Here is a 10,898-nt window from a genome sequence, read left to right as displayed (position 1 = left end):
AACAGCGGTCCAATAGCCACATAAAGAGTGGAATGGAGAGGTATTTATCTCAAATATACACGTTAACATTATGTTTTTGTCGTAATAAACCTGAAAGTTTGACATGAATAAATTTTCTTTTATGAGAGTAAATTAGTCACTTAAAATCAGTATGAAAACTTGTCACTGGCAGCTTAAAATGTAGATTTTTAAAATTAAAATCATTTCATGGTAAGTTGCAGCTCAAGAGATCTAAACTGAACAAAAATGTGGACTACCACTTACAATGAATTTGGTGTTTGACACATTGCCCTATCATTTGGGGTTTTTCATTTGTACCTAAACACAGGCAAACACTGACACCATAATTGGAAATCATTTCTGCTCAGGTTTTCTTTTAAAAAATGTTCAAAAGTTGCTTTGACTTGGTTGTAAAAGTGTACAGAACTAATTTTAAATATTCACCCATAAATCTGTTCAGCATCAGCAAGTTAATCATGCAGAGTGATTGAATGAGTAACCAGAGTGAATTAAGGGTCATGCAGCACGTTCCAACGTCCCATCAAAGTGTCAGACAGTCATTCACACAGGGAGGCAGACACTGTACTGTACCATAGTGACTATAGATTTTATCATCATTTTCTCCTCGGAACCTGCCTCGCCTTCTCTTATCTTTACCACAGGTACCTCCATTACTGTGATGGCCTGGAAAAAACCAACCAGCAGGACATGGAGGTCAAACACTGGCATTTAAAGAAAAAAAAAAGATCATAACAAAAGAAGGGCAAATATGAAAGCTGAGAGAGAAAATTGCAGAAGGGCAAGGACAAATGCATACAAATTACTACCATGTGGGGACAAAAACACAATGAGGGGTGGATTTCTGGACACAGTGAGGGGCAGGTCTAAGAAGATGGGGCGGAATCTTTGTCCTTGCAAAGTTTAAAGATGGTGTCTTCAAACAAATATCACACACCTAAAGGAGGATGGACGAAGAGCAAAAGATCATCCTGTTAAAAATGTATATGATGTTCAAAGCCTCAGGAGGGAGGTGGAGAAAAGGGACAGATGCCGATTTGTTCTTGGGTCTGCTGAGAACAAATCTGAGAATAAACTGCAAAAAAATAAAAACCTTAGCCATGGTCTGGCTTTCCTTTCTACCTTACAATCTGCAACAAATACAAGCTGGGGGGAACCACAGAGGACCAGCAAGTTGGACAACCTTCTCCGTTTCAGTGTGAAGTGATTTCCATAGAAGCATAAGCAGCAGGAGAATAAGGGTTCAAGATAACTACAGCCCTTTCTCCATAGCTGTGGCTTTCACCAGTTCTCCCTCTGTCAGTCCCAGCCAGATTCTCCATTAGTGGATCCTGCACAGCGGGACAACTAAGTGGGCAGGGTGTACAAATCTGGAAGTAGCTCGGTATTGAGACTGCTTTAGTTGACCCGTCTCACCATCTCAACCAAACTGATCACAGTATGGTTAGACCTGGAAGGCCAAATCTTTTTATGAATTAGGAAGAGCAAATACAATATCAACTGGATGGAGCAACCTGCAACGAACAGATGGACCAAGAGATTTTGGAGAAACTGGTTGCCTAAGGGTACACTTGTAAAATGACATCATCAGAGCAACAAGCTCAGCTCCTGCACGCTCACGGCCCACCCACGTTCCTGCCTATACTCATCCCCACATAGAGAGGAATAAACTGCTAATGGAGACACACCCAACTCTGCTAGGACCAAACTAGACATTAACTGGCTAGAGTGGGATTTGGCAATGGAGGAGGTTAAAGCTTAAAGCTTCAGGACAGAATAATGGAAAACACACCAAAAGTGTACTTATTTGTGTCAAAACAATAATAGGCCTGTCACGACAAACAATAAATCAATAAATCGCACGATAAATGAAAATCATCGACCTCATTTTAATTGATCAGCTTTCTCGTTTCTTCCTGCCTGTTTCTCATTCTATTAATAACATTAAATGAAAAAAAGGCTCAACTCTGGTGCTCTTCACTGACCCCTCCCTTCCTCATTCCCTTAGTGTAAAGCCCAGCTCACACTATGCAATTTTAGAATTGTCGGCCGATCGTCTACCCATTTTCAAAACCTGAGTAATAGTAAGTATTACAGGTTCGATCTGGTTCAATCGTGCTGGGTATGATGTCCCGCCACACAGCAAGAGCTACACACCACACACGAACCGATTTCTCTCACCGACATTCAGAGTTCAGACAGAAAATCAGACGTGAATTTAAAGTAAACGAACGCCGGTGATGTATTGCCTTATTACCTCATTGAAGGAATTCTACCTTTTGTGATATTGGCTGGCTATTTATGTCATGTTAACGATGAACAGCTGAAAAGTTACCGGGTTTATCAACTGCGGTAACAATTTCACTCCAACTCCTCTCCTTGTCATTTCTGTGGATATTCCTATCACGAAATGTTGAATAATTATTATTGTTGTTTCCACATATCATCTCCGATGTCCGCTGGACTGTCGTTGCGCTGTGTCAGCTGTTTGGGATTCTCCTCTGTGTTTTCCCTTCAGAAGGCGCAAAGGATTCTGCGCTTTCTGATTGGCTACTTGTCACATTCAACAGGGTGCGTTCTGGCTCCCAGTCAGGGAAAACCCCACACACTGCAGTGATAAACTGGCCAAGACAATCAAACATGTTGAATATGCCTGATTTAGATCAGAGCAGCCACGACGTTTCTACCAACCCAATCAGTCGTAACACACCACACACTACAGGATGATCGTTGGCGTTCTAAAATTGTCAAAGGGCAAAATCAGGGTAAAATAAATTGTGCAGTGTTAACTGGGCTTAAGAGAGGAGTGAACTATGGGATCAGGATGTCGAATATGCCCATGTTCTCTATCTAAATCTAATTATTATTGAAGGACAAGATAGTGTACAGACTTCGTAATCTGTACTCTTTTGGTTGAATATAGTTTTATTTCCACTTTGGTTTTATGCTGTGTTTAGTTTTTATTCAAGTGCATTTTTTGTTAACGGAGACTGAGAGCCCATTTTATTTTTGGTTGTTTTGTTTATTTTGTTTACCACTTCCAGTGTTTAGTGATTTTTTGAAAATAAAGTGTATCTATGTTTGGCAGGATATCGCATGCATTATTATATCATTACCATTACATCAGTTTAAAATGGTCTTCAAACAATATTATCGTTTATCGCAATAATTTTTGAGACAATCACCCAGCAAAATGTGTTATCGTGACAAGTCTACACACATATATACAAGGGGTTCACCGATTTATCGGTGACAATTTTCTTCATTTTGGGAGATCAATGATCATCTGAATGATTTCAGATGATGCATTCTGAATGCACTCCATTCCATGATCACTGAATGGAAAAAGGGCTGATGTACCTGCAGGGCTTTGACAAGAGCTTCATTTCTGCCCGCTTCTCCCACCAGAACAACTCGTGTCTCCACTTTGGGCAACATATCTGAGAAAGAGCAGAAGCAAAATTAATATTCAACCATTTTCTATCAAAGTAACAAACAAGGACCAATCAAATGGAACGAAGACAAAATGACAAAAATTCTGTCCATAAATGGAAAACTTAAAAGAAACATAGACAAGCAAAAATCAACTTATTGTAATGACAACCTGGGGAAGCTGAATCTTCACTTCTAGTATTGCCATCAACAGATCAAACTTAATGCTTCATGTTTTAGGAGATCCATTTAAATGTTCTCAAATTTCAGAATAAGCACTTCCACACAGATTGCTGATATTTAATTAACCCCATAACTAGGGGTGCACCGATTGCAGTTTTCAGGTCGATCACCAATTACCGATCTTTTAAAAAGCTTAACCTGTTGATTCCGATTTTGGTCAATATCAATTTTTTTTTTTGTCTGAAATGTTGCTCAATATAGCAAGAAAGTTGTTGAATTGGTTACAGTGAGGTCACTATTGTTAATTGTAAACATGCAGATATAACTTCGGGGGCTGGTCTGTCAGTCAAACTTTTCCCCCCGGAAAGCAAAATAGGACAGTGGTTGATTCTTCGACCTTTGCCAAGCCAGATAACATCGGTGGATAAGATCGGTTTCATATGTAAAAATCGGCCGATCACAGATCTCCCAAAATTAAGGAAATCGGCATTGATAAATCGCTGCACCCCCATAACTGCCACGAGGACAATGGTGTCCTCAAAGACTGGCATGTAAGTGATTTTCTGCTGGCAGTTAAGGGTTAAATAATGTCTATTCTAGCAGAGGTAAAAAGTTAGGACACCCTACCAGCTAGTTTTAACCTCTTAGGTAGAAATAACCTCAGTGTGTGGAGCTGCCCCAGTTCTCTCAGTCAGCTGTGGGATGTTTGAAGGGATTCTTGCATGTACACCCCGCTTCATGTCCCCCTTCTAGATCAAGATCCTGGTTGACTGCTGTCTTTATTCTCAGCCCACCCACAATGGACTGATTTGGGTCACTGGAGGACCCAGTTATGCTTCAGCTTGAATCATTAGACAGAAGATATCAAATTTAAATCACAAGGACCCTCTGATTCACTGTGGATTAAATGATGGTGGTTGCTATAAGATTCTCTTCCTAGAATACTATATTTGGTTCATCCTTTCATGAAAGATAAACTTGCTTAGTCTTTTTCTGACTGTACAGGCATGAAATTTAAAGTCAAGTAGCTCCAACTTGCTGTGGGTCTGTCACAACATTTCTGTGTTTCTGAATACTTCCTTTATCAACTTGCTGTCTGATTTAAGGGTGAACTTGCTTGATCAGTCAGACCTGCCCACCAGACTATTTTTTGGATAGTGTATAGGCTGGTTTCAGTTTGTTTTAGGGGCTGTTTGAATCCCTTACCACACTAATAAGCAGCTGAAGTCATCTCAACCCTTTATATCCAACCATGTTTACTATCTCTCACTTCATCAAGCTAAATGTCTGAGGCTCAAACAGGGCAATCTCTCCTCAGAATGCTGTGTAAGTGTTCTGATCATGTGCTGCTGATTTGTTACACAATGTGAGACTTTAGTTGGGGTTAAATGTCGATGTGTCCCAATTTATTCCTAACCAAACTGCATTTATAATTAATTTTACATTAAGTTTCATGTATTTTCTTACTGCTTATTTATATTACCCAATATTGTTAAAATTTCTATTTTATATTGTATTAAGGATTCACTAATAAACTAGGCCAATATTATTTATATATCTCCGTTTAAGAAAATGGCCGTTTATCAATTAATCATTAGCCGATCGCTAAAATAAATCACCTTTAGATTAACTCAATTGATAACTTGCATCCTTAACAGATAGACATGAACCTGTTCTTACCCACCTCTGCAAAAGTCTGAAAATCATCCCTCCCTTTTTACTATGTCATGACAAAGGACTGACAGAGGCGACCACCAGGTGATGTCTACTGTTGCCAACTTAGCACCTTTGTCACTATATTTGGGGGTGGAATCTGAATCAGCAGATCAGGCTTGATAACGATTGTAATCAGCCAGAAAACTTCAATCGGTGCACCCCTGCAAACATGGCTTCTCTGCTTCTGTTCAGCCCACAGTGCTGTGCTGCATCACAGCAGACATAAACAACAATATGGAAATAATATTTGTTTATCAATATTGGCCCAGTTTTAGAATGATATGTTAAAATTACTAACAAGCCAATACCAATGTTGATGCTTATTAGGCCTGTCACAATACGTTTTTCTGGACAGTCCAAGAAGTTAAGTCTAAAAAAAACTGTCCTTCAAAAAAGGAGCTAGTTGAGACCAAAGCACTAGACTGAGAAATTTAGTCATCCAATTTTTGATAGAAAGAGAGAGACAAAAGAGAAAAACAAATCTTTGAGCTTGTTTTAATTTATCATGTGACCAGTTGATTTATTGCAAAATGCCTAATGCTTATATGTCGTGGATCTCTAACACATCATTCTAAAACTGGGCCAAAGGTGTTTGAGGAACACACAAGTCAGGGCAGCATGTGACGGCTGGTAGAGCAGTAATCTACTTCAGGATCATCTTTGCTACATGTCGCCTATTAAAAGCCACAAGCACCATAAATCTCTAAATCACAGGGTGTCCTAACCTTTTCACACACCATTAACAGTTCTACTTATTCAATGTTTCTGTAAATTCCCATATCACACAGTGGGTATGATAAATACAGGATATGACAGGAATCTGAGAGACAGTCCTGATCTTCACGCGGCACAATAGAAAAATAAAATGCCAGACATATGAGAGAAAACCAGAACTAGAATAAGTAACATCCGCTGTCATTTCTCACTCACCTTCCCCATCTTCACTGGTCATCCCCACGAAGCACTGGTCCTTAGTGGTTTCAACAATCCTGGAGTCATAGACTGAAGAATCCACCAGCAGACTCCGGGCATGTCCCAAAGTCAGCATGCTGCTTTCAGCCATGGCAGGAACCCTGAGATGTTCAAACCTTTCAGGGAATGAGCAGAAACACAAAAGAGGAGAACACTGATGTTCCTTGCTTTGCAGCAGTTCATAAATTGATTTGGTAAACTTTAAATAGCGAGGGAAAAGAATGGCGAGATATATACATTTAAAACGCCTAAAGAAACAAGAATAACATGAGGTAATAGTTGTGCATGCTAAGTAATTAAGTTTAATGCTTAGTCAGCGGCTATATAGAAAATGAAATTCGGATTCAATTCCTTAAATCTGAATAAAAAGCAGACCTACAACTTACCTTCGATTAAGTCTCTAGCTAACTTAGCTAACTGCTGAGTTGCAAAGATAACGAAATGGAACTCAGTTATCTCCTCTTAACGTCTCTTCAAACCAGTTCGTAAGGTTCCCCCAAAAAAAGCTCCAGCACCAGTCAGTGCATGTTGTTCCAAAACGGCAAAAAGAGTCTAATAAGCTTTTCTGTTTGCTTACATTTATTTACCTCAGTGAAATTGTCAGTATTCTGTTAGAGCTTAATTCAAAAATGAAGGCTAACAACAGAGCTACGTATTGATTGGTTTGGAGTGATGGAACGCCTTCTTGCTTCCGCTTAGCGAGGATTCTGATTGGTCCGTTTGTTCAAATTCACAATGCACACCTCAGACAAGGGACAGTTTTGTTACATTCAGGTGCTATCGGAATTATTTTATCACTTACGTTACTGTATGGTGATTTTACTTAATTTTACCTATTTTATGTTACTGTTAAATAACACCCACCAGTACTAATCAACAAAATAACCAGCTTTATTTTCTGTATTATGGTAAATGATCAACAGCGAAAGTAAAAGCTACCTCCATTCAAATAATTAAGCATAATTAATGTTTTTGTTTTTTTGTTGTTGTTTTTTTTTAAATTAGAGATACACAGCATGAGTCTTATGTCAGTGCATAAGATATGGATACTTAATGTATAGGTAAAGAAGAATCACAACATTCAATGTAGATGCACCAGCTGCAAGTGCTGTTTCTGACAGCAGAAGTATGGCAGTGAGAACAAAGAATATGCTCCATGGCTACTGGAAGGGAAACATTACACAAAGTCATTTCACAAGTAATAAGTAGGTGCATAGGTGGGTCTATGGGTGGAGTACCCAAAAATTGGACTCAAGTAGGAGTAGCAGCACTACTACAACAAAGTTTTACTCAAGTAAAAGTAAGAAGTATCCATCTAATAATTACTCAAGTAAGAGGTATAAAGGTAACTGATCAGATCATCTGATTTAATATCAGATGATATGACTAAACCTGACTGTTTAGTCAAAATGTTTTTTTTTTACTATTTTCTCTTCTGGTTCCATCAATAAATATCAGTAAATTAAAAAATATGATTAAATGCAATTACTGTGCACAGTTCAATGACAAAAATACCAACAGTTGATTTCCTTTTTCACCCAGGACATGATTTTTCTCTAAATGGCACCCAGGAACATTTTTTTTTTTTCACCCTTCCTTCCTGAAACTTAACTAGACGTGTTTGAGTTATGGCTTTAGTCAACTATCTCGAAATTGCTATTAATAATTTTTGCTTCTTCAACAATTATATAAAGGACATGTTTTTTTGATGGAAGGCATCAAGTATTTTCAAGTCCAGTTGAATGTAGTTTTTATTTATCCTTTATTCAGATAAACAATTTACTTCTCACCTACAAACATAACTACAAGACTACAGAAATAAATAAAAACATGAAACACAGCTATGACAACTCACTGTTTTTAAAATCAGCCATGTTCAAAACCTTCTGTAATTTTAGAAAGTCAAGCCTTAAAATCATAGCTCTTTAACTCAAGTTGGACCCAGGTCCATGTGTTAGGAGCTATGTCTACACCTCAAGTTTTCATATGAAATCAACAGATGTGGTGCTCTATGCTGTAAAAAAATGATTACTAACTGGGCAGATTAATACAAACACTTTAAAAATGGTAATTAAATTAAAGAATATTCACAAATGTTATCACATAAATTATAAATAAAGTAAGCACTGGAAAGTTGAGTTCAGTTTTACATTTTTAAATCCATTGAATTCTCTCATGTTATTCCTACCTAGGAGGAGCACTTTAAAAAAAAAAAGTGTATTAATGGTAAATACATGTGTCAGCGGAGAATTCAAAACCAAAGATTGAGTCAAGGCGAGACAAGACCAAGACTTTGGGGATCTAAGACCAAATGCTCAAACCAAAACAAATGACAGATAATTTTTAGAATCATTAATGCCATTGCTGCTGCAAATATTCAATGAACTACAATAGACAATAGAAAGGCTCCAACTGTTTCCACTGGTTTAAGTCTTTTCTGTCTGGTCTGCCAGAACATGTAGGTCAACTAAAACTTGTCAGTGATCAGTCCCACCCACAGCCTGCAAGGATAAACGGGGAAAGATGGGTGGATGGTATTTCATACACTGTTCATTCCTTTGTTTTGAGATACATATTTGTGTTATTTGTGTATCGGTTTATTTTAGTGTTAGTTTTTGGCTTAGAAGTTCCTTTGGAGTTCGTGTTTATTTCTGTTACTTTGTAATGTTTTCTCAGTTACCCAACTAGCTCCTAACCAAGCTGATCTACATCCTCATGGTTAGTCTCAGCTAATTCTCATTTCATTTAATATCAGACTGGACCTAATGTTTTTTAGTTTTTCTTTTTTTTCTTCTTCTTCCATTTGACTTCTGCTATATCTTCAGTATGCTTTTCACATTCCTGAGCTGTCAGATTCTGGTCCACTCACCACTCTGACATCCACAGCTCTTCCTCTTCTTCATCTTCGTGTGTTCAGTCCTCAGGAGGGCTCTCACTCTGGAACAAAGCTTTGTCAGGAACTCTTCCAACCTTTGTTTTCTCTGCTCTTCAACACTCTTTCACCAAGAACCAACAAACACAATCACTCTTGGTTGAAACTCCAGCAATGCTGCAAAACGAAAGTAGCTGAAGGCAGTTGTTCATCAAATTTGGTAAAATGTTTGTATGCTTGTAAATGCTATGTTAAATAATTTTCCCACCACATTTGTATAGCACTTTATCAAGTCCAAAGGATTCCAAAATCCTTCGCACAACCTTCAGTCATTCACACATTCACACACTGATGGTGGAAAGCTGCTGAATGGCAGCCACTGCTGCCCTGGGGCAGTCTGACAGAGGAGAGGCTGCCATGCACTGGTGCCACCTGCTGGTGCCAGTACATGGCAATAGTTTTTATGTTGCTACATACAAACTAATTGCAAAGCATAACATACTCCTTTAAAACACTTTAAGGTCTACACTACAATAAGCAGTGCTTGATTTAAGATTAAAATCAACAACCCCAGTTTCATTTGCAGGAAGCCAAGATATTCAGTACATGCTGAGTACATTATGTACATTGTCAAGTTTCACAGTTTATTAAAAATGGATTAATTATTTTTCTCACACATTTAAAACGATGACAAACTAGCATATAAAATATGATTTTTCTGATACAGTACGATGATCTTGTAGTTTCTGATTTAATCATGAAGGCCCTTGCTCCAGTGTCTAAGATTTCCTTTTAGTGTTCACTCTAAACACTAAAAGGTGTAGTTTGAGTTTTTAGTTTATATTAAGTCTCTTTTTCACTCTTGAGTTAAAATGTATTTTTTAATAACAACCCTTAAGCTTAAGTATGTGTTAGAAGTGCTCTGATATAAATAAAATATATGAAAGCTGTGATTATTTGAGACCAGACAAGAAGCATTAAGCATTTAGGACATCACAATATTTTTTCCATAATTTATGGTTCCATCTTGGATCAGTGAAAAGCAGATAAAACAAATTGGCACTGGAAAGGCAGAATACATTAGGCATTCAATCCTCTCTTCCTCTTCAGAAGGATCACAGACCCGGCTGGAATGGCACTCCTCCGCATTTCCAGAGGATTCATGATCAATGACAGAAACACAGATATCCTCTGAGACCTTTTATGATTCATGTGTTAGAAATCAGTAGCAATTGCTGGGTTTCAGTCACATAACTCGGATGACACACGAAATTCAGATGGAGGGCCAGAAGGGGATTTCTCCAGTTCAAAACAAAGCAAAGTTGATCACAATGAATATGCTAATGCTCTAAACAGGCTGGAACAGCAGAGGTATCTTAAAAAAATATGCGTATATTTAGGATATGATCCGTATTATCTCGGTAAAAAAAGACTTCCCTTATAATCTTGAGGATGACCTGGTGTCGAGGCGGTCCACAACTGTACTAACTACCTGGAGCTGCAGACCTCATACACCACGAGGACGGCTGCCACCTGTCTCATAATTTGCTTTTAAATGTGGCATCCCATATTGAACCTACACGGGACGCAATTTGTTCCGTATTCTTCAAATGTATATCTGTAACAATAAAGAAGTGGTCCCCGAATACTTTATATAGTAGGCTGCCCCAGTCATTGTTTGACTCACGGTGTTGGTGTTGCGATA

The 10,898-nt window shown here is 38.2% G+C and overlaps 1 protein-coding gene across 2 annotated transcripts in view; it reads right to left on the bottom strand.

Annotated features, from left to right (window-relative positions):
* LOC106936290 (protein ECT2-like) overlaps window positions 1-6,988 on the bottom strand; it is a 22,679-nt gene extending 15,691 nt beyond the window's left edge. Inside the window, exons 1-4 of one of the 2 annotated variants that reach the window (XM_015017167.1) lie at window positions 6,708-6,988; window positions 6,280-6,437; window positions 3,379-3,458; window positions 592-684 (exon numbers count right to left, since the gene is read on the bottom strand). In XM_015017167.1, coding sequence (XP_014872653.1) covers window positions 592-684; window positions 3,379-3,458; window positions 6,280-6,412 — 306 coding nt within the window. In that variant the 5' untranslated portion in view covers window positions 6,413-6,437; window positions 6,708-6,988. The remainder of the gene's footprint in view (window positions 1-591; window positions 685-3,378; window positions 3,459-6,279; window positions 6,438-6,707) is intronic. The other variant, XM_015017168.1, reaches the window with a different exon arrangement.
* Between the last annotated feature and the right edge of the window lie 3,910 nt (window positions 6,989-10,898).

This window comes from Poecilia latipinna, unplaced genomic scaffold (assembly GCF_001443285.1).
Source record: "Poecilia latipinna isolate Pla-1442-1.1 unplaced genomic scaffold, P_latipinna-1.0 Scaffold2113, whole genome shotgun sequence".
Lineage (NCBI taxonomy): Eukaryota > Metazoa > Chordata > Actinopteri > Cyprinodontiformes > Poeciliidae > Poecilia > Poecilia latipinna.
The sequence above is the reverse complement of the archived record's forward strand: the minus strand, read 5'-3'. Positions and strand labels throughout refer to the sequence as shown.